Raw genomic sequence first — 24,546 nt, 5'->3', positions numbered from 1 at the left:
TCCTTGTAGGTTTTTAAGAGGAGATGATGTTATATTCTAACTAGTCACTCTGTAGCTCACTATTTTTTCTTTTTTGAAAAAAACTGAACACAAGGCACGAGCCATCTGGGGAACATTGAGTTGTTTTTGAAGTACTTTTATTGGTGTCCAGAAAAATTGTCTTGGAGTAGCACCTTACTTCCTCTTTTCCAGTTTATCAATTCTAACTCCCAGTTTCTACAACTTCAACTATATTTTAAAGATTTTTTTTCCTCCCTTCTTTTCAGAGAGCATATTAAAAAAATTTTTTTTAAGTCTTAATTGAATTTGTTCTTCTGTTTTATGTTTTGGTTTTTTGGCCACAAGGCATGTGGGATCTTAGCTCCCCGACTAGGGATCAAACCCACAACCCCTGCATTGGAAGGCGAAGTCTTAACCACTGGACCGCTGGGGAAGTCCCCAGAGAGCATACTAATAACTGCATCAGGTGGAATGCATTTTCCAAAACAACCATTACAGCTGAAGGCAGAAAAAAAGTCAAAAATCACTGTTATCCTAACTTCAGAAGCCCTGCCTGTTGCAGAAACCCCATGACATTTTTATAAAGAGACAACACTCTTGCCTAACTCTTCTTTTAATGGAGAGAGAGAATTATTCCAGCTAGATCCTGTCCAAGTCAAGCTGTTTTCATTATCTGTCAAACACTCCAAAATCAAGAGCCAGTTTGAGATGAGCTGAAAATCTGATTATGTTCATGATAAAAATTAAATCTCTCAATCCTTAACAAACAGAAGATTTATAATGATTTACAGTGTATCATTGAAATTCTAGGTACACTGAGGTTTGAGTTGAGAATGAAAATAAATAAAGGGCAAAAACTTTGCCCACTATTGCAAAGAGAGGCTCAGTGTGACGCTGCCACATCAGGTATTCTGTTTATCCCTAAGGCTGGTGCAGCAGTGACTTCAAAGTTTGATAGTGCCTGTTTTTTTTTTGTTTTTTGTTTTTCTTTCTTTTTGTTTTTTATTCCTCCAAAAATGTTGAGCAGCAAGCTAATGGATCCCCAGCGGGGTGCAAAGACAGCAGAAAGCACAGGAATCAGATGTCAATGTATTCCTCGGAGATACCCTGCTAGGACAGAGCTAACTAACTAGGGTTTTAGTCTTCTCTTGGGGGAACACGCTTTGATGGTTCCCTGCCCACTCTTGGCTTCCTATATGTTTCCTGATTTAAATGCTGTCACAGATAAATCATGACTTCTGCCTGTCAGGACAATTTTCTATTTTTTTTTTTTAAGGAAAAGTTTGGAATCATAAGCTTAAAAAGATGAGCAAGTTCTGGAGAATTTTATACTCACATATAAACATATGTATATAAGCATGTCACATCTCCCTACTATAGAATCATCCATGGGTCTGGGACTGTTCTCTGCATGTTCTTTCCCTACCCATTACTTTATTAGATATATCTATGTATTTTCTGCCAGTCACTTTCAGTCAATTGCTAGATTGCTTAGGAAACTTATTGAATAGATTTCGGGGGTTTGGGGGGTTCTCCTTGTTTTTCCTCAACACAGGCACAGATTGGAAATTGAAGTTGTCCCAGAGGTAAGAGTTTTGATTTTAAGTGTAATGGGCATCCAAAATGTACCGGTGTACTTTTTGTGGGTTTCCACCTATAAACAGCCCTTCAGGCACCAGAGAGTATTGATAATCTACCCTTTGCTTGGAGCAGAGACAAAACTCAGCAAACTGGAGTGAAAGTGGAAAGAGCTTGATCTACTTTGACCAAGCACAACCCTCTCAAAACCATGAAGTGAAACCGATTTACCCAGTGAAAGTCAAAGAAGTCAAAAAGCTGCACTAAAACCGTATCTGCATCTACTGACCGGCTGCCCCTCCGCCCTCGCCTCCACAAGCCCTGTCCTGTCCCAGTCTGCGCCCAGAAGCCTCAGGCACACAGTGCCTTTCTTTGGCCTCTGCCTTTGCTGGACCGCATCTCTCCACACTGCTCCTCCTGCAAGGGGGAGTCCTCATCGTGATGTACGTGTCATTTTGCTTTGGGCTCTACATGAGGCTTCTTGCCACCCAAACCTGCCCCACCTTGGGGTCAGCAGGGCCCTGGCCATTACAATGACATCTCTTGGTCTCATAGCTACTGTTCCGTATCCTTTTGCCCTCTGCCCAGACTGACTCAGCAAAGCCACGTTGGATTCTTCTGTTCCATAACGCAGACTATGTTGTCTCTCACAGTCTGGGATTCATGCCATCTGCATACCTTCCCGTTTGCCTCTATCCTCTCAGACTCCTTATCACTGCACTTTCACATTAAAAACCCCAAACTGACCTCTCAGCAACAACCTGAGTTCCTGCAGACATTTTGACATTTGACCAGTGTCATAGCAGGGACCTTCCTTGCTTCGTGAGTCATTTCCTCAAGATTTTTTGTCTTCGTACTCATGGTGATTCCTGCCCACTGAGGGATTCCATTACCTTTCTGGAGCATCAACAGTTAATGTGAGATTAAATAATCTCACATTAACTCTCACAGTTAAATAATAAAAAACACCCAACTGCTTGAGATGGGACAAAATGAGGACTCTCAAGGGGCATACTTAAAGTCACTCTGCAAGGTTTCAGTCTGAGGGCTTTTTGAAATGTTGGTTTCAAAATTATATATATAATATATATATATATATATAAATTATAAAGCATTATAAAGAATTTATAAATGAAATCCATGAGATAAAAAAATAAGTGATGATAAGGAATTTTAAAAAAGAGCATGATTTTCATGCTTTGTTCACTGAGAAGATCCAGCAGCAGGTATGAATATGAACTTTTATAAACAGCTCCTTCCGCATTCCTCTTTAAATGCCATGACTTTCCCCAGTTAAATAAGAAAAGATTGTGGGACGATATCCAGCAGAGGTGAAGTGAGGCAGTAGAAAGGCCATTACATCAAAACCAAGGCCACAGATGAGTAGGACAAAGCGAATTTGGTGGGAGTGTCACTTAAGCTTTCTATATGTCAATTTCCTGTGGCTAAAAATAGCAGGTGTAGCTAATGTCACAGATAGGGAGTAAAGTAAAACAGATGTGAAAAATCAAGAATGATAATATGATGGGTTAATATTACTCCTTAAATTCTGGAAGCTGCTATTTTCATTTGAAATTCAAGTAACTTCCTTTTTAACCTGAAGATTTCAAAGTATTTAATGGGAAGTATAAAGGTAAGCCCAAATGATTGTGAACCAGTAATGAAACACTTAAATTAACATGGAAAAGCACACGAGAGTCCTTTCCAGCATTTACTGTAACTAATCACATAGGAAGGGTGTGTGGAGTTGGGTTCATTCCAAAGTAGCTTTTCAGACTAATACCAAAAATTTATCAGCCCCACAAATACATGTCTTCATCCTCCTAAGCTTTACCCACAGTAAAAGGAATTTATTAATTTCAAGAATTCATCTCATTTATGGCCTAAGTGTGCACAGCAAAATGAATAATGTTAAAAAATAATTCAACATGGGTGGTCAAGGTCAATTTAGCAAAGCAAGGTATACCTGACACAACAGCGATGTGCCTTACACATGGGGACCCAGCTTATTCAGAGACACCAGAGGAGTGAGGGTGGGAGACGCAGATGGGACAAAAGAGAGTTGAGGATCCTCTTATAATATCGTAGACATCATTCTTGATTTTTTATCCAAACTTTCATTATTAAATAAAAGAGCATTATGTCCCATGTATAACTAAAAGAATCTATTCTAGATTCTTTTAAAGCTTCACTTGTCTGATTTTATGCTGTCATGTATTTAATGGATAATATAATACAAATAAGAACTTACTTTTGTTGCTTATAGTCATTAAAAATTACATTTCCATCTTCAAGACAGTATTCTAGGTTTTTTTATTTTTTACTTTTATTTTTTTTAGAGTAATGTGACAGGGCTCAGCAGTCCCTAAAAATGCTGAAAGTGAAGTGGTAGATAAGCCTCAAACTTAATGGTTGTGAGGTCCTTAAAAAACAATACTGTGTTTTTAATGGAGTTAGACAGAGTGAGGAATGAAGCCGTTTTGCTTTCCCTGCATGTGTTTCTCACTTTGAAGTTAAAACAGCAGCTCAGTCTGATTGAGGTAGGTAGGGGGTAAAGAACTGGCCAGGTTTTACACATGAAAGCAAATACTTAGAAGCAGAATTAAAAGCCAATGCACACTAAACTGTGAGTGTTAACCCATGTCAGCCCTAATTCTACTCAAAAAGTGGAGTGTGAACATTCAAAGCTGATGACACTAGTCTCCTTGCCAGGAGCAGGGTCCCAAACTCACGCAGCAGGGCTGGAAACAGGGACTGCGCCTTGCTCAGGGTTCAGTGGTTGCCGTTTGTCATGCATCTCAGACAGAGGCGCAAGATGGAAGGGGCTTTTCAAAACCCTGTGGCCCAGACCATGGGGTCAGAGCAGAAAACCATGGAACTCTCATGTCTAACATGATATTAATAAAAGTAAAAGAAAAACGTAAAAAAACTGAATGAGATTTCTGTGGTCAGATGTTTGAGAAATTCAGAATTAATCAAGGTTAAACGTGTTTCTTTTCCAAAGGACTTCTCCGAGCCTTCAGTATTTTAATGTGCAGGAGAGGTTCCCTAATTATTGGGCCTGAGAGCTTTTTCTGAAAAGTTATGGGTGGATACTTATGTCCCATGGGGCACAGTTTGGGAAATACTGAGATAAAATATTACTGTCCTTGGTTTATAGATGAGGGAGTTGAGGCCCAGGAAGAACTCAGGTCTCTGGCTTCCGAGTACCAAATCTTCCCAGGGGACCGATCAGAAATCTGAGAAAAGATAAACTGCAACCTTTTTAGGCAACACACATACCCTGGAAGGGTGTCCTAAAACTAATACTTCTGAAAGTGCGGTATACACACTCTTCTTTCCTGGCTCTGTCAGGACACACAGACCCTCCCAAGTCATGATTACCTGATACAAAGGCATACAGATGCTATCGATCCACTCCAGTTGCAACCGAGGCAGCTCATCCTTCCGGTTCCGATCAAAAATAGCCTAGAATGGGGGAGGAGAACCTTGCTTTATTACACTGGAGTCTTTTACAGGCGCTTTGTCAAACACTTTGTCACAATGATCCAATTTTTACCAAATGAACACTTCACAAATGACAGTCTTTACACGTACTTTCTTTTCCTTTATCTATGATGAGAAATAAAGTATTTTCACCTCTTTTTATGAGATTTGTAAATGAATTTATTTGAACTTTATAGCATGCAACTCCTTGGGGCCAAAATCTGTCTTCAGTTATAGGTAACTGCCACTAAATCAAGTCATCAGGTCACTGGGAATTGGGTACAAGTCAAAGGAAGGGGAGATTTTTTTTTGCTACAAAAATAGTGCAGGCTTTTATTTTTATAGCGAGAGAGGGTGGGATAGATCGGAAAAGATCCTTAAGAGCAATTTCACTTTAAATAGAAATTATTTGTATTAATTTTTCAGGGTGGGGACAATTTTGTGTTTCTCAATAAGGTCCTGTCATGAATAAATTCCTAAATTTTTATCTATCACTGGATGGATGATGGGGGCAGGTACCCATTCTCTCCTCATTCCCAGCCTTTAAACGTTATGATATTATAATGTTTAGAAAACTTAGAGAAAAAGAAGTGACATATTCCGTTGGGCAGACATAAAAAGAAAGACAATCAGTTGGAATTGGATGGCTGAGATAGAGTCCTCGGACAAACACTGCCTGTTCTACGCCAGTGAGACTGTCCCTCCCTTTATTCCTAAGGAGTAAGGCCAGGGTCTAAGAAACAACCCTGCCCTGCCTATGGTCTTACAGTAGGTTTCATCTTTTTTCTAAATAAAATGTGGCATCCACATCATTTTGGCGTTCACATAGGTTGTGAGGGCAGATTCACAACATCTCCTTGGTTCAGATATGTTGAGAAATCCTGCATCCTTCAGACTTAGGAACAAGGGTGGGAGTGGGTGGGGCCCAAATCACTAGCCGCTGAGGTCACAGAAGATAGAAGGGCGCCGCTGAGGAAAATACCTCCAAATTAGAGAGGAGGTCACCGTCTCCTACGGGCTCTGTTCATCCTTGATTGTAATGTGAAACGTAAATATCAGGAAGGAGGACTAGGCATTTGGAGAAGACTCTGAAATATGCTGGAGGAAGGGCTAGTTCTTGTGAACTGCATGAATCTTGGTCCAAAATGTTCCTTTAAAAAACATTACTCTGGGGCTTCCCCGGTGGCGCAGTGGTTGAGAGTCCGCCTGCCGATGCAGGGGATACGGGTTCGTGCTCCGGTCCGGGAAGATCCCACATGCCGCAGAGCGGCTGGGCCCGTGAGCCTGTGCGTCCGGAGCCTGTGCTCCACAACGGGAGAGGCCACAATAGTGAGAGGCCTGCGTACCGCAAAAAAAATAAATAAATAAATAAAAAATAAATAAAAATAAAAAATATTACTCTGTTTTATCCTCTCTAGCTCTCATTGTTATCTGAGATTTTTAAATTTATTTAATGACTGTTTCTGGTGCATAGTATATAGTTATTTTGTTTTTAATTCACTGGTTTTTAGTATATTCACAATTAGCTGTGCAACCATTACCACAATTTATTTTAAATAAATTTATTTATTTATTTTTATTTTTGGCTGTGTTGAGTCTTCATTGCTGCCCGCGGGCTTTCTCTAGTTGCAGCAAGTGGAGGCTTCTCTTCGTTGCAGTGCACAGGCTTCTCATTGCGGTGGCTTCTCTTGTTGTGGAGCACGGGCTCTAGGCGCGCGGGCTTCAGTAGTTGTGGCACACGGCCTCAGTAGTTGTGGCTCGCAGGCTCTAGAGCGCAGGCTCGGTACTTGTGGCGCATGGGCTTAGCTGCTCTGCGGTATGTGAGATCTTCCAGGACCAGGGCTCAAACCTGTGTCCCCTGCATTGGCAGGTGGATTCTTAACCACTGTGCCACCAGGGAAGTCCAACCACAGTCAATTTTAGAACATTTTTATCACCCCAAGGGAAAAAAAATCACATATCAATTAGCAGTCGCTCTTCATTCTTCCTCAAACCCCCCAAGCCAGAGGCAGCCACTAATTCACTCTCTACCTCTATTGATTTTCCTGTTCTGCACATTTCATGTAAATAGAATCATATGATATGTGGTATTTTGTGACCAGCTTCTTTCACCTAGCATAATGTTTTCAAGGTTCACCCCTGTAAGCATGCATCAGCACTTCAATCATTTTTATTGCCAAATGATATTCCCTTGTATCATTATTGTATACCATATTTTATTTATCCACTCACCAGTAGATGGACATTTGGGTTGTTTTTACTTTTTGGATATTATATATAATGCTACAACAAACATTCAAGTTTTTGTGTGGATGTATGTTTTCATTTCTCTTGGGGCTATACCTAGAGGTAGAATTGCTGGCCACATGGTAACTCTAATGTTTAATGTTTTGAGGAACTGCCAAACTGTTTTCCAAAGCAGCTGCATCATTTATATTCCCACCAGCAATGTACAAAAAGTTCCAATTTCTCCACATCCTTGCCAGCTCTTGTTATTGTCTTTTTGATTATAGTCATCTTAGTGGGTGTGAAGTGGTATCTCAGTGTGGTTTTGATTTGTATTTCCCTGATGACTAATGATTTTGAACATTTTTTTTTTCATGTGCTTATTGGCCATTTATATATGTTCTTTAGGGGAATGTTTATTCAGATCCTTTATGCATTTAAAAAATTGGGTTGTCTTTCTATTGTTGAGTTGCAATAGTTGTTATATATTCTAGATACTAGGCCCATATCAGATATATGCTTTGTAAATAATTTTTCCCATTCTGTGAGTTGTCTTTTCATTTCTTGATAGTGTCCTTCAACACACAAAGTTTTAAGTTTTGATGACATCCAATTTCTCTATTTTATCTTTTGTTTGTTGTGCTTTTGGTATCATATCTAAGACACCATTGCCAAATCCAATCCAGAAGATTTATATCTTGCTTTCTTCTAAGAGTTTTATAGTTTTAGCTCTAACATTTAGGTCATTTAGGCTATGGTGAGAGATAGGGTCCATCTTCATTTGCATGTGATATCCCGTTGTCCCTGTGCCATTTGGTGAAAAGATTATTCTTCCCCCATTGCATTATCTTGGCACCCTTGCCAAAAATCAGTTGACCATAACTGTAAGGGGTCATTTCTGGACTAGTCACTTATTAACAAATGTTTGATGAGTATGTGAGATACCACTTTGTCCTGTGTTTTCCCTTAACAGAATTTTGCATCTTGTAATTCATTATTGGTGATTATTTATTTAATGTCTATATTGCCCAGCAGTTGACAAGCTTCTTGAGGGCAGGGAAGATGGTGCCTTGCTCATGGCTGGATGCACTGTGTCCAGCTTCATGCCTGATACTTGAAGGTGTTCAAGCATGTGCTGTTAACTGGCTCACTGCTTCCAGTATTAATCTGGATGTTGCCCACATTAGCCTTTGTCTTCATGAAGTTACTCTGGTGACCTTTAGGACTATGACACCTGAAAGGGCTCTTGGACAATTTTATTCCTAAATATCATGGAATAATGGGCACAGCAGGTGTCCAATCTGAGTGTGTGCATTTCCAGACATTTCTGGAAAAGCACTAATGTGGGATAGCCCTGCCACAGCAGTTAGGCCTGAGGAGATAGTCATCAGCCGTGTTAAGTAGGCTTTTGTGGGGAGAGAGCAGCACTTACAGCTATGTATCCACCACAAAATTAATTTCATTTATGTCTCCAGAAAAACCCCTACCTGAGACTACAAAAATTCCTTAGTGCTGCACCACTGCACCCGCCAGCTTGCCAATGCTGTCAATTGACTCATATTTTTTTTTTTTTTTTTTTTTTTTGTGGTACACGGGCCTCTCACTGCTGTGGCCTCTCCCGTTGTGGAGCACAGGCTCCGGACGCGCAGGCCCAGCGGCCATGGCCCACGGGCCCAGCCGCTCCGCGGCATGTGGGATCCTCCCGGACCGGGTCATGAACCCGTGTCCCCTGCATTGGCAGGCGGACTCTCAACCACTGTGCCACCAGGGAAGCCCTGACTCATATTTTTTTCATTTAATTAAATAACCTGTGGTTTTGCTGCATTGTAAACCCTTCAGAGGAGGCCTCTGAAACAGTTTTTTAAAGAGGAGAAAAGCTTTTATTTGAAAATAGATATACATGTAGTTGACAGAAATTTGAGTTGTGCTACGTTTTACACGTTAACTATGTATCCCAATCTAGTATCTGTATTTTGTAACCAAATTTGGTGACATCACCAAAGAAGAACAAAGGAATGTGTTGAAAACAGTATAAATAGATATTGCTTTGGAAACTAAAATAATTGATGGGTGTTTTAACTTATGTAGTCTTTCTGACCTTTGTAGGTAAACAACAAATAAAGAATAGTCAAAATTAGTAAGTCTGTGAGTTCTTTAAGCTAGGCGCTAGTTCTGCTGCTCTTCCTTGTCTTTAAATGTCAGCAAAGAAAGGTGTTTTAAAACTTGAAGATCTTATAAATAAAGCCAAATATTCAAAACTGAGTTGATTTGAATCCTCATAAACAGACATTCTTGACCATTAACACATTCCTTGAGCTGCAATGAATCTTCTGTGCTGTGGCAGGCTTTAGAATACCCTGGACCATTCTTTGAGTCGTTGGGTGGTTTGAAGCTACCCATTCATTAAGAATAAAGAGGCCGCCCTCTCCTTGAGGGTGGTGACTGAGGCATTTATGTCTTTGTCTCCTGATTAGTAAAAACAGAATCATCCTTAGCCTACAGTAAGCATTCTCAAATAATAATTGAATGGATGAATCCAATCTAAATAGCATTTCAATCAGCAGAACTTAGTTCCCCAGATGCAACTTTTCATTTCGCAAAAAAAAGGAAAAGAAACAGAGACTTGATTTGCTTTTGGGATTTTGGAAAGTTCAACATTGGAAAGTAAAATCCAGAGTATCCATTATTTACTGCACCTGCCTGTTCTAGCCCATCAAGCCTGGACAGCTTGCTTGCCTTTAATTTTTTTCTGTATTTCTGTTTCAAAGTAGCCACTGATTACATATGAAATGCCAGCCCTAGGCTTTGTGTTATTCAAATACTACTCTGCGATCCTCCCTTGCGCCTACTTCTCCCACTGTGGGAGTACAGGAAATGCTTGTTAAGTAGATCAGCCTTGTTAATCAGAAACCTGGGAATAAGTGTTTAGCATCTAAGTTCAATTAAAGCTTTAAAGAGTGATTCCTTAAATCCATTCTCTGTCTTTCCCATTTTCAAGGTGCGATTTGAAGTTATTTTTGAAAATGTCATTTGAAAGGGTAAATACGTCATAAGAAAAAGAAGAACTTACTGAAGGAGTGAGTTTGAGTTCTGCTCTCTCCCGATCTCCTTGTTCAAAGAACTCGCTGGTTACAAGTTCAGCCACCTGAAACACAGAAATATTTAAATTGACAGGTATGTGTAATTCATCACGAGACACAAGTTATTTCTGGCTTATGTGTATGGTAGCTATCTTCAAGACAGACAATCATTTAAAAAGCTTAATCTTTTGTGTTTGAAGGTATTATAGAATTTAATCAATGAAACTGATTTCCTTTTAATCAGAAGAACTTGTGCAATGCTTTTTTATTTATTTTTGTTGAAATAGAATTGAAGTACAGTTGCAATGTATCCTTAAACACATGCCGATAGACCATCTCTGACGGTAGAGCTTATATATACACATGAGGCACAAGGTTCCCACCTTCAAAGCAGGCAATGTTCTTATCCAGAAAAATGAAGCAAATAATAATCTAATAATAACTGATGTTATTATAATATATTATACTATATTTGTAATAATAATTCAGCCAACTTTCGGTTGTTTCTGTGCAGATTCTTTACTGTCACATACCTGCATTTTAGTTTGGTTTCATCTTGCCATCACAAAAACTCCTTAACCACGTCACCCTACCAGTATTTATGTGCACTCTGGAACGGGTACACCCAGGGCCCACCCCTTACTTCCTACAGTAGCCATCAGTCAAGGGGCAGAACTAATGCTAGATTCACTGTTCATACCAGACTTTTACAGTATGTTATGATATAGTCTGAAGAATGTGATTTGGTCTTCAGGCTGTCTCAATCCATGTACTAAATAACAGTGTTTATTTATGGTGGGTTCTAGCTGGTACAGCACAATGGAATGGCTGTTCTACCCCAAACCACAGAGATTTTTTCCAAAGTAAGGACACATATTCTTCTACTTTTCATCAATTAGTGTGGATGGTCAGAAGCTACTGATCATGGTCAAGCTTACAGAGATTTTCTTCTTCTCCAAGCCCTGTGCTTCTACTGATAGTTTTATGGGAAGCAAACTGATGTAACAGATAAGTGCTGAACGGGCGTTTTCAACAACACTATGATGTACATCTAGGATATCTCTGAGGTGAACTAGCTGGATTACAAAATATTGGAAGAGCAGAAAAGAAATACCAGACAACTTGATGGCAAGAAGATCTGGATCCCCAGACTAATTTTTCTCTATTCCAGGCTCTTGTAAAGATGAGGTTTTTAGGTCTGGCAAAGGTTAGAGTGGTTTAATTTTGGTCAAGTGCAGAGAATCAAGATAATTTACCTAAAGTATATCTCTCAGGAGATTTGTCAACCATAAATGGTAACCATTGCCAAAACTTAACAACAACCTCTAACACCCACACACACATCTGAGAGTAGCAGGTATGCAGTCATTTATTAAAAAATAGAATGGCCAGTTCAGATTTTAAACATTTTAAAAATTCAACAGCATAAAACCAGTTGGAACTGACTCGGTCTTTCTAGGACCTGGTTCACTTGTCTCTCTCCAGTCTCTGCCACTGCCTTTCACTTTAGCGCTCCAGGCCTCTCTCATTGGTCTCTGGCCTTCCTTTTGAGAAGAAATGGTCCCCCAAGGACCTGGCCTCATTATTCAGTTCCCATAACTCTCCCTCAGAATCCTCTGAGGTGGATCTTTTGCACTAAAGAATGCAAGTGTGCATATGAGGTCACCCCGAGGTGGGAGTCCTGCAGAGGTCAGTAGCCCCTGGAAAGCAAAGAAATTAAAACAAAATCCTTTTCCTTGAGCTTTCCAAAGTGGTCTTGGGTATTTCCCCTGAGCTTCTTTCACAGATCAAATTGTACCACTGTTTCATTTGTACTTAAAATCCCAATCAGGACTATTAAGTGGCTCCTGATTGAATTTTTTATTAAAAAAGGAAATTGAGATGCTAATCAGGCCTTGGGGGCTGACTGCGGAAACCCACATGCTTAGAGTCATGTGTGTGAGGAAGGCAAAGTGAAATAGACACCAATGAAAACATATTTTGAAAGGGAATTAAAAAAAATCAACATCCAGGAAATTGGAAATATATTTCTATTCTTAAAATAAGTTTCCATTGTTTTTGTCTAACTGTTTCCTAAAATCCTATTAGAAGTGAGTAAGGTTTTGAAAATACCTAACTTATTCAATTCAGATACAAACACAAATGAGATCTACAGTTTAGAGTCGTGACAAGATTTCTGATGGAAACATTTGGAAAAAGATGGTTTTGTGTTTTATTTCCCTGACCTCATGAGTTTCTGCACTGGTCGGCAGAAGTTCAAATCCTAAAAATAAAATAATATTTATATCAGTGACCAAGAAGACCACCTACAAGTGGCCATTGGGCCTCTTCATTCTATAATCTCAATATGGAAACTTTTTTCCTTTCAAGTACTTTGGTCACTTTCTGGCTCCCACATGGGCTGCTGCTCCTTTCCTTGTGACATGCATTTCACTGGGGTTCTGAAGGCCCTGGCAGATCATCCCTCATCTACCCCCTTTCTAATCTTCTTTATTTTTCCTCCAGTTCCCCTAACTTTCTCCTACTCTCCACTACCTTCCACCCCTATCACAGGGGCCACTCTCAATACTACACTTTTCCCCACTACCTGGAAGAGCCACTTACATATTCTCTTCAGTTTATTCCCAAACTGTACTGTAAGGGAGGCCTTTCCACACTGGGGAAGGGAAGGGTGGGCAGAGGTGTAGAAATAAGCAATGTAACCACACAAATCCTTCACCATAACCTGCTTTATGTAACTTCAAGCACGTCATACTAAAACGAAAACCAAGGCACTGGAAGAGAGCTATTCGTTGGAGGAGAGTCTATAGGAAAACTGCACCACCTGCACTGAACTGTGATGTGAGAAACACATAAACTTTCATTTGTGCTAAGCAACTAAAACTTGAGATTATATTTGTTACTGCAGCAAAGCCTAGCTTAGCCTTGACTAACAAAAATTGGTATGGAAGTGAGGTAGCGCTATTAAACAGAAAGGAAGGGAAGGAAGGGAGAGAGAAAGGGAAAGGAAGGAAGAAAAGAAAGAAGGACCCTAAGATATGTGGCATCGGCTTGGGGGCCAGGTATTTGTGAAACAGTGAGGTTGTTAGAAGCTATGAGGATGATGACCCATGTTACACAGTGGCAAAATATTTTGTACAGTTCTCATGGAAATAAAGCAAACAGTGTACCCAATGAATTTATAGCCTTAGGGGAAGAGACTGGAAAACAAAGTTAATAGCATGTGATGGTTGCTGTTGACTGTTTTGCTAGGTATTGTAAGAAGTGAGCTCAGAAAAGGGTTGGCAGGTCTATAACTAGGAATGAAAGGGAATAGAGAAAGTTACAAATTCAGGATCTTGTAGGGATAGAATATGAAGCTGCTTCTTAATCCCAAACTATGAAAATAAAAATTGAGATACACTTTGAATGACAAAGGCTGATCAAGACTCAGCCTTGCAACAAGAATCAAATGGAAGATGTGGCCAGTAACACATAGTTAGCAACTATGAATGAATTAGGTGGCACACACAACATCCTTTTAGTTAGACAAAATGGCCCAGAAAAATGATTGAACTACATGGTTTCCTCACTGGTGCCAAATACTAGGCCCCCAATACTAGGAATTAACTGTTGAGAGAGGAAGAAAGATGTATGCATGCTGTATTTCCTTGTTCCTGAATATAAGGAAGCAAAGAAATACAGTAGATCTAAGAAGGTTGTATAGAATCTAACTGTGGATGTGTTATTAGCAAATGGAAGTGACTGGAATCAAAGACCTAAGAAGGTGACTAAATGTGCCAAAAACCCCCACAAGCCTTTGACTATTTAAAACTTAAAACAAGCCTTGGGTCTTCAAACTTCTTTAGGGGGGAAGCAGGCTGAGAAAGCTGCTTGGCCTTTGAATCTAGCCAAGGAGGATAATGGAAAAGGAATAATTTCCTAGGGTGGATCTAAAGGCCATGGAAAATATTGAATTGGGCAGCATCTCCCTGAGAATCAGGGCCTACCACAGAGTAGAAGGCCCTCCCAGAGAATGCCCAGTGGGATTTTGGAATTGCTGTGGACCCCTAACTGCCAAATATTGCCATCTCTTCCCTTTCTAAATGGGATTGTCATAATGAGTATTTTGTGGAGTGGGTGTTATGTGCTGCATTTTGGGTGTGTGTGGGCCTTTAGTTCATCTTTAGTTTAATCTTTACAGACCTGCTGTAGAGATTAGCACATATCATCCAGAGATCCTGGACTTCCAGCTTAATATCACGACTGATGGGATATTTGGGTCAACTCCCTTGGAGGGTGGGGGGATGAGTATATTTTGCCTGGAGGAAGGAGAGTGAATCACATTTTTGGTGATTAGAAGGGCAAACAGTGGTATGTTTTCACCAACTATTTCTGGCTTTCTACTTTCTGGGCACATGGAAGGATGGGCACTTCCTGGCTGGGTGGGATCATGTGACCAAGTTCTGGCCAATGAATTGTAGGCAGGGGGACAGCATTTAACTTCCAGTGTAAGACCCACCCGGGCCTCTGCTGGAATGATCCAGACAGTAGCTGCTCCCTCAGCCCCAGTCCAGGATGAGGACAGAGGCGCCAGCCATGCCCAGAGGCACATGTCTCCAGGTGATGTGTTAGTTTAAAACACTGAGATTTTGAGCTTAGTGATAACATAGCCCATTCTGCCAACACACTTGCATCATTTAAAAATGCTGATTAGTGCCTCCTGTGTAAGAAAGCATAAAACACTAAGAATGAAGGCTTTGGAATCTCATCTGCTAGGATTTGAATTCCTCCTCCACCACTTACCAGCTATATGCCTGGCTACATATCCTTTCTAAGCCTCATTTTTCCCATTGGTGAAATAGGAATAATCACTGTATTAGTTTCCTAGTGCTGTCATAAATTACCACAAATTTGGTGGCTTAAAGCAACAGAAATGTATTCTCTCAAAGTTCTGGAGGCCAGGAGTTCAATATCACTTCACTGGACAGAAATCAAGGTGTTGGTAGGGCCATGTTCCCTCTGGGGGCTCCAGGGGAGAATCTGTACTTTGCCTCTTTCAGTTTCTGGTGGCTGCCAGCATCCTTCTGCCTGTGGCCACATCACTCCAATCTCTGCCTTGTCTTCACACACCTTCTCCTCTTCTGAATGTGCCACCTCCCTGTGCCTCTCTCTTATAAGGACACTTGTGATTGAATTTAAGGCCTACCTGGGTAATCCAGATAATGATGATGATAATGATAAAGGTGGTCCTTAACTTAATCACATCTGCAAAGACCCTTTTTCCTTCTAAGGAAAAACCATTTACAGGTTCCAGGGATTAGGACCTGATATCTTTGGGTTGCCATTATTCAGCCCACTACAGTCACAATACCCACCTCAGGGGATTTTTGAGGATTAAATGATATAATACTTATAAAGCAGTCATTTAACATTGGTTATTTAGTCAATAAATATTAGTTTTTTATTGTTATATGAATGTATCTTATTTTCCCTTAAATGTCAAGTCTCAGGATACCAAGTTATCATTTTAGACCCCGCAGCCCATCCAGTAGGTGCCTCATAAAACCAAAAGAGCTATTAACCAAATACTATCAAGGTAATAAAGGACCTTTAGTTGGGTAGTTATGGGATTAAAAACTATTCTAGCTCTAGAACTAACACTTTTGGGCAGTGAAACCAGAGAGGTGGTGAAGGCATTAAATTTGGGATACAAATTAAATTAGATACTACACATTTTGGCCAAAGAGCCCTCTGATCTCTAAATAGACTTTAAAGAAAAAGGAAAATAGAAATTCCTTTTTATCCTTGTTTTTTTTTTTTTTTTTCTTCAGATGTAAAAAACTGGACCTTGTACTAAAACACGGTTACCTATTCAAGAACACTACGTATGAAACTCCTGCCTTAAGAAATGGTCAAGGTGTTATTTGGATTTAGTGCATTAAAAAAAATCTTACAGAGTCAGAAATATTATTTCTCAGTGGAAGCACGATAAAGAAAGGCTGGGCAATAAACCGTCGCCCTAAACCTCCTGCTATTTTTTACACCACGTTAATACTGATGCAAATTGACTCAGGTTTCAGTGCCTGGTAGACAGGGCTCTGGGAATACTGTCCCCCCCCAGTCCCTCCTCGGCTGAGACCTGTCATTAATCACCACTCGCCTGTCTGGAGATCTCCCACGGTTTGGTCACGGCTCCAAGGTCACAGGCTGTCATTAACATTGATCTGAAAAACAGAACCAAACAAAACAGCCTGAATAATCTTTTGTTGCATTCCTAAACAAACCCGTCCTAGATACATACATAAATAAAATGGGACCCGGCCAGCTTACATCTTCTTTTCCTCAACAAGGGCAGCACTGCTGACAGACCCATGTTTAGCACCTCCATCATGCAGCCGCACTACTTCGGAAGACAAAGCTCGCACACACTCTCGGTGGCCCTTTTGTTTTGCCTGCGGCAGATCAAGGAAAGCCAAGCACTGCTTTCTCTATACCTGAACCAAGCAAGCTCTGCTTAAAATAATTTGTAATGGACGATGCTTTTTATTTTTAACTCTCAGCAAGGGAATCAGTATATAATACTCTATACATAGCTCATAAACCTGTTTACCAATGTATCACTAATTGATAGGGACAGAAGAAAACCCACACCAAAAAGGCAAACCACATGCCCCATTAGGGGCTCCTGAATTTTCTTTCTTTCTTTTTTTAAAATTTTTATTGGAGTACAGTTGCTTTACAATGTTGTGTTAGCTTCTACTGCACAGCAAAATGAATCAGCCATACATATACGTATATCCCCTCCCACTTAGGACACCACAATGCATTAAGTAGAGTTCCCTGGGCTATACAGTATGGTCCCATCAGTTGTCTATTTTATACGTAGTATCAATAGTGTATATGTGTCTCCTGCATTTAAGATTTGCGGGGGAGAACCACACAGTTTGACTCCAGTTTACTACCTGGCTACAACCATATTTTATAAGCGTTACGAAGAAGAAACATATTCAGCTACAGCTTTCATTAATTTGAGCCCATAAGAAAGTACAGGAAATATCTGAATCAGATTTTTGAGGGGCAGATTTCTATTGGTTTAGAAATCTAGAATCCAGATTGAAACCTGGATATAAAAAACAGGGGGAACAATTCAAATTGTAGATAACTCTTGTATTTCTAATTGGATGTGGTGAGAAGGGAAAAATCAGGCACACTCTTTGTCCAAAATCTGCTTTCTTTTACTAAAACCAGCAGCGCGTGATGAAAACCAACGAAGGATCTGAGCTGGGAAACCACATCTTGGCTAACTCCTTTTGGAAGAAAGGAGTGTGTTGTCAAAGGTCAGAGGGCTGCCCTGATGTCAGGTGTTAACATTTCATACCCTGCTGGATTCTACTGCCTTGGAAACATGTCTGCTTCCCAGATGGCAGGGCATGCCTGGATGGTGGTAGGGTTTGTGTAACTTCTCCAGGAAACCCTCCAGGGAACAAGGCAGACCGGCAAATAACAATAGGTCATTCAAGGCACAACCAGGCAGCGCCAGCATGAGCAGCCCTCTAGGAATCAGGCACCGTCTAATTCCAAACACTCCTGTGCTAAGCCCTGTGCAAAGAGACACATCAGTCTATTCTTCGTGCTTCATCTTTTGTGACAAGCACTTCTACAGTGCTTACATGTGCCTGCCTCTGTACTAAGTGCTTTACCAACTACCTACTAACTAACTACTAACTAAATGACTCCTCATCACAAGATGCTGTTATTTCTATTTTACAGAGAGGTCAATGGCAGCATGGAGAGATTAAGCAACTTTCCCAAAGTGCGTAAAGGATTCAGGATTCTGTGCTTATCACAAAGCTGCCAGAGCCCCTCTTGCTAAACTCCAGTGATTCTCATTTTAGGTTCTGCTGGTACCAGAGAGGGACATGACTGTAGGTAATGCATTAGACTTTGTAGTCTCTCTCCCGGACAGGAAATAATCTCTGTGAAGCTGCCTACTTGTACCATAGTTGGATAATTACTTAAGTTCCATCTGCTTGATAATTTGAAACTTACTTCTCAAATTCATATCAACATTAATCAGTCAATCAACAAATTTATTGAGTATCTGCTAGGTGCTCTGATGATGAGAATTCTAATAGCTACCATTTATTGAAGAGGCATTAGAGGGTGATTTACATAGTCTCTATATGAGGTAGGGATACTATTATTATCTCCATTTTACAAAGCAAATAGTGCTTTGCATTCCTGGATCAGAGAGTTCGGGTACCTTGCCTGAGGTTACACTGCTAGGAGCTATCAAAGCTAGGATTAGGATCCATATAGTCTGACAGAAGAGCCTCTACTTTCAATGAATACTCTGCAGTGGAGCAGAAAGTCTGTATAGAGAAGGAAGACTGAAAAAGACTGGGAGGGAGGACGGTGGAGTGTCTGAAACCTTTATCCAATTGGTGTGGGGAGTCAATGAAGGTTGGGGACACAGGAGGAACCTGGCCAGAGCTTCAAGGAGAGAACTTTAGGTAGTAGATGTGGAAATAGTTTAAAGAAGTAGAGAATGGAAGCAGAGAGACAGTAGGAAAGCATAAATTGATAAGGTCATAAAACAAAGGAGGGGAGAGGGGAAAGAAAGTCAAGGATAGGGTTGGGAGCTTGCACAGGAAGGATGAACAGAAGGAGGCGAATGGGCAGTTTTACCTTATTTTTTAGATCAAGCCTCTGTACTTGAAAGGCCTTCTCTAAAATATGAGAGCAGGGAGGGAGTTTATAGCAACTGTTTGAGTCCTGAGGTCTGCACAACTCTAGTGCATTTTAGAGCTAGGTGGTACAATCTGCTTAGTGTGACTGCAGGAATGAACGGTCAGGAATGTCCTCTGTGGGGCGGGAAGGGGACGGTGTGTTCCTAGTGTATCTGAGACTCGCAGCAGCTCCTTGTTATCATGCCTCTCCTCCTCTAGGAGCCAAAATTATTTGGATAACTATCTTGTGATTATTACTATTTTCTTGTTTTTCTCTACTTTTTAAAAGCATTAACAACTCAAAAGGAATACACTGTAATTTAAAAGATATATCCAAATTCAGTAAAAGATTACACGTATGAACTGAATTTTATGCTTACCATACAAAAAGATTACACCTCGCAGTCTGCATTCTGTTTCACTGTTTTAAATTTTGAACACAAATACAGACCCCAAATGGTCAACATAAAATGACAGAATAGAAGTAACTCAAGTTCTGTTTCTTTATCTTTAAAATCACCGAGCTATCATTGTTTATTCTGAATATATGGTTTAAAAGCAGAAAGGTGATGTTCTCAGAGGTTGGAGACACAAACTGCATCTGGAGTGAGTGCAGAAAGTTCCGAACCGTTAGCAACTTACTCTTGAAAATGTGTCCGGAGTCCACCTGTGCCAGGGGCTGACGGAATAACTGGACGTTCTTGGAATTAACTTACATGTATGATAGATGCACAATGAAAGGATAAGTAATACTGTGCTAATTTGAAGCGTTCATAGCAATTATTTTGATACTCAACAGTAATCTCAGCCGTTGTTTAGAATTTATTCCAACAAAAGATTTTTCTCTGGGAGGAGCGTCTCATTGTTGACATTGTTTAGATTGCAGGCACATGGTGATGATAAAAAGCAGACCAACTTTTAGTTGGTTTTATTACTATTTCAAAATTCTCTAAGACAGTGCTCCCCCTGAGCCCCGCCAGCTGCCCGCAACGTGCACATGGTCAGAGTCCAGCTGTGAAATTGCGGGGTGGGGGGGGGAGGGCAGAGCTGGGGGAAGAGGAGAGTTCCTGAAGCATCTCACCTCTGTTTTATGTACTGTGCTTCTAAATAAGATTTTCTTACATATGGGGTTCCCTGCCGAAGAATTTGAAAACGTCTGTGGGAAAACACTCAGGTGGAGACATGGAACGAGTGCTGGCATTTTACGAGTTGTGCTTAGGAGGGAGGCCAGACCCAAGAAACCCGGTGGGACCATTTGTGAGGATGCTGAGGAAAAAGAGAAGAATTCCTTGAGGGACGATTACACTTAGGGGGCAGTGGGGAGGAGGAAGGACTAGAGAAGCACAAATAGGAGAAGAAAAAGTCAGAAGAAAGTGAATATACAGAAGAGCATGGGCTTTGCGGAAGCCAAGGCAGGGAAAAGTTTTAAGAAAGGAAAGGCCAACACAGTTAGGGCTGCGAAGAGATGGAGGAAGCTGAAGAGAACAAAGGCTGTAGGATCTGATCCTTAGGAGGTGACCGGTGACTTTCAAAACGCACAGAAATTACATTTCAGCAACTAAATTCCTCAGTGGAGGAATTCACTCTAAATACTAAATACTCTGTGGTAACTTCATACTTTGGAATACTATGCAACAATCAAAGATGATACTGGTATGGACATGGAAAGAATTCCAAGGCATACAGCTGAGTGAACAAGTGGGTCCAGACTGACATGTAAATATATAATTTATGTTAAAATGAACAAACAAATCTACACTAAATAGTATGTTTCCCATGGGTACACATGTATGGAAATGCTCTGACAATAGTCTGAAAAGAAACAAGGAATTGCTAACAGAGCAAAGCTATGCACAGTATGGGAATTGGGAATGATGCTCAAAGAACTGGGGGGTTATCTGTAATTTTACTTTGTTTCAGAAAAATATATTCCTGTCATTACTTGTGGGATTAAAAATGATTTAAAAAGAAATAAATTGCCTTGTAAGAGGTTAGAAGGAGTGTGAGTGAAGTGTGGAATTGAGAGAGAGAAGAAAATTACGATTGGACTTGAAGAAGGAGGCAGATTTTAGGAATTTTTTTTTACTGAGGAGATGGAAGCATATTTCTTAGGCTTAGAGAGGTCATGCTGGGGGGAAAAAGAAGTCAGCTTTTGAAAATGCAAGCCAAAGAAGTATAATTGACACAGCAAGGTCAGGGGTCGGGGTGGGGCAGGGAGGTGGAGGGACTGGAATAGGACACGAGCAGAGATGCTAGTGTTGAAGACAGGAAGGGTCCTTCCCACCCTCACCCATCACCAGCCCCCCGCCCCTGCCACCCCACCGGAAAGGATGCAGAAAAGGTCTGTAAAGATAACAGATCTTGATTTGTAAGACAAGCACAGTTGTCTTTAATTCCTCAAAAAAAGGCTAACACAGAGAAATAGTAATGCAGAGAGGGGAGAAGTAGAGCGCCCTCTGGTGAGAGAGTGAGAAGAGGGAAGCGGCAGGCAGGGCTCTGTGTTCTCAGATGGAGGCGGAGGTCTTGCACGTGCATGCGGGCCAGGGCTGGGGTAGGGATCTCACTGGGGGTGATGCCAGTGGTCGCCTGGCTGTGGAGCAGACACACTGCGCCCAGAAGCCCAGAAAGCTCACAAGCTTTCCCAGAAATGCTTAATAAATCTGGAACAGGACTAATTCACCAGAAAGTCTGGGGATGGGTGAGATGGGGACAGTGGAAGGACAGGGTATGAGAGAAAGAGGAATAGTGCCTAACCAGCTGGACTGGCTGCAATCAGGTGGTTAAAATGTGCCACATAAAAATGATGGTTTGCTGCTGTCTTTTCTAAACAACTGGGAAGAAGTCCTGTGAAAAGTCTAGAACAGATTCCTTATTTCCAGCACCAAAATCTTTTGATTGGCTTTCTATCTACAATGTCTATTGTCTCTAAAAAAAACCCCAAACTAACTCTCACTTTCCTTTGTTCTGTGTAATTGTTTCCGGAGGTTCAAAAATCCCCCCCTCCTGCAATTTGCATGCCTGCTGAAACGGGACCAATTCAAACATCATTTTCTAATTTTGAAGGCAAATTTATGCAGAGGAGGCAAAATAAAATAGAAAACGAAAAGACACATTCTCTAATTATTCAACTAATTTCTGAACGTTTTGAATGTAAGCTTTGTTACTTTAAAAACTACTTGTGTGCTTTTAGCACTGTCAGAAAAGCATGGCTAAATCGTCAAATAATGAAGAAACACATAAACAAGAGCTGTTTCTTACCGAAATATATCACGATGGTTTTTGATGTTCCAATCATATTCTCCTTTACTGACAAGTTCGAAGAATTCAGTTCTCCTCCTGCATGAAATCAAATGAAAAAAGAAAAAAAACAAACCCTGGAATGAAATTTCTCAGTCTGTGCGGTGACATAAACACATTTATGGGAAAATATAAGACCACCTCAACCAAGTAACTTAATATTTGAAATCATGAGGCTAAAGTGCTATCAAAATAAATCACTTTAAAAAAAAATGTTGAGGCTTCAAGAAAAAGCCACAATCATTTCTGAATGTATTTACAACGGAGGAGATTATCGAGCCACAAAACAGAAAACAGTGTGGTCCTGCATTTGGGATTACTTGATGTGAAGCCCTGTGACTCTTACTGAAAGTCAGAGAAGGGAGGCAAGGACACATAAAAAGCGGGAAGAGTTCCAGAATGCTCTTTTATCATTCAACTTAGAACTGACCTGTATGATGATCCAAGATACGATAAACTCCCTGGTAGTAAATTCAGGACAAATACTTTTGTAGAGGTTAGAAGATAACTATTTCACCATTTCAGTGCTTAAACACATAGGCTATGGAGTCAGAAATAACTCTGTTTAAATAATGGTTCAGTCACTTCCTTGCTCTGCAACTTTGGAAAGTCACTTAAACCCTCTGAGCCTCAATTTCCTAAGCTCTAACTTGGGGGTCCTATTTGCTGACTCAGAGTTATTGTGAGGATTAAATGAGACGACATGCAACGCATTTAGCATGTGTCTACACATTTTAAGTGCTGGATACACACGCATGTGGAAACACATTTGGAGATGTATAGATATGGAAAAGACAAGAAGGGAATCTTCTCAAATTGTGAATATAGGGTGACATTTCTATTTTCAAAATCTTCCTTTAGTCTAGTTATATGATTTTCATATTTATAGTGAGAAAGGAAAAAAAAAGACATCACCATTTTTATTCTTTAAGAATCATTTCCCAAGGTTTCACTCTCCTGGCACTTCCTAATGAGAGACCATTTAAAGGATTCTGGCACGCTGTTTCCCGAAGTGCATCCCACAAAATGCCAATCTTAGGAGGTGCTGCATGAAAAGGAGTGCTCTGGCCGAGTGGGTATGAGAAATGCTGCCTGTGATATACCTCTCTAGAGACTCACCACCACAATAGCCTTTTGAAGGCTCAGCAAAATACTGAGAAAAGCCTACTCACCCTGACTTAACCACAGAATCCCATAGCAGTGATGTTTTAAGGAATACACTTTAGAAAATAGTACCATGTCATTTATGGTGGAAATCAGAGTAGGATCTTAAACACTTATGCTGACCCATTGTAATCTGGGGGGACAAAGGACAAGATGCTGAGTGCTATTGGCTTCTCTGTTTCTTGTCTGGAGTCCCCATCACCAGCTGGCCAACAGTATGGACTTCTTGCCACCTGATCAGATGGATAACTCAATTCACCTGAAAGGGGGCAGGTCAGGAAGACAAACAGGTGACTCATTTCCTTATTTGAGACACAAAGGCAGGGCCTGGATTTGCTTCTTCAAGTGGGTACAGGTCAAGGTCACACCACGGATGGAATAATCTCCCCAACAACATCACTGCACCTTTACCACCTTTTTCACTTGCCCACTCCCTTCTTTTTGACCATGGTCATGCCTTTTTCACATCACCACCACTGACTGTGATCTGCAGTAGAAAGAGATGGCGGAATGGAAAGAGCCCACGTCTGGACTCACACAGACCTGGGCTTGATGCTGACTGTCACTCACTAGCTGTATGGTCCTGGGCAAGTGGTTCCACATTGCTGAGCCTCAGTTTCCAGCTCTGCGGTGAATATTTGCAATGAGGTGCATCAAGTGTTTGGTACTGGTAGATACTCAATACCTGATAGCCATGGTTGATGTGTAAATAATATTAACGGTATTACTGCCAACAGTGATACACACTGGACTAATTGGACTTTATGGAGATTGAAGAGGTCATCTACTTCTTTTTTCTGCCTGAATGGAAATTCTTCTTCTTTTGAATAATTGTGGAGCAGAAAGTTTGGTGCAACAGATATTTATTGAACACCTACTGTGTGCCAACTCTTTACTAGGCTTTATGGACACAAGACAATTTGTAAACATCTCTGAGTTTACCAGGGGTGATCAACAAATACAGGTAATCCCCCTTCAAAGGTGATGCTAATGATAATACTAAT

The 24,546-nt window shown here is 40.6% G+C and overlaps 1 protein-coding gene and 1 long non-coding RNA gene across 7 annotated transcripts in view; one reads left to right on the top strand and one right to left on the bottom strand.

The window, feature by feature from the left end:
- The window catches only part of PDE11A (phosphodiesterase 11A), a 419,722-nt gene that overhangs the window by 25,866 nt on the left and 369,310 nt on the right, over positions 1-24,546 (bottom strand). For both annotated transcript variants that reach the window (XM_027127261.1, XM_027127271.1), the window contains 4 exons: positions 22,340-22,417; positions 16,513-16,576; positions 10,361-10,435; positions 4,963-5,046 (listed from right to left, as the gene is read on the bottom strand). In XM_027127261.1, coding sequence (XP_026983062.1) covers positions 4,963-5,046; positions 10,361-10,435; positions 16,513-16,576; positions 22,340-22,417 — 301 coding nt within the window. The remainder of the gene's footprint in view (positions 1-4,962; positions 5,047-10,360; positions 10,436-16,512; positions 16,577-22,339; positions 22,418-24,546) is intronic.
- Positions 9,072-24,546, top strand: part of LOC113631140 (uncharacterized) — a 51,977-nt gene continuing 36,502 nt past the window's right edge. For 3 of the 5 annotated variants that reach the window (XR_003437201.1, XR_003437198.1, XR_003437200.1), the window contains exon 1: positions 9,080-10,464. This is a non-coding gene — a long non-coding RNA (uncharacterized LOC113631140). Of the gene's footprint in view, positions 10,465-24,546 lie in introns of all 5 variants that reach the window. The other 2 variants (XR_003437199.1, XR_003437197.1) reach the window with 2 other exon arrangements.

Source organism: Aethalodelphis obliquidens, unplaced genomic scaffold, assembly GCF_003676395.1.
Source record: "Aethalodelphis obliquidens isolate GAN/ISIS:26980383/991018 unplaced genomic scaffold, ASM367639v1 scaffold2, whole genome shotgun sequence".
NCBI lineage: Eukaryota > Metazoa > Chordata > Mammalia > Artiodactyla > Delphinidae > Aethalodelphis > Aethalodelphis obliquidens.
This window is presented reverse-complemented; position numbering and strand designations above follow the sequence as displayed.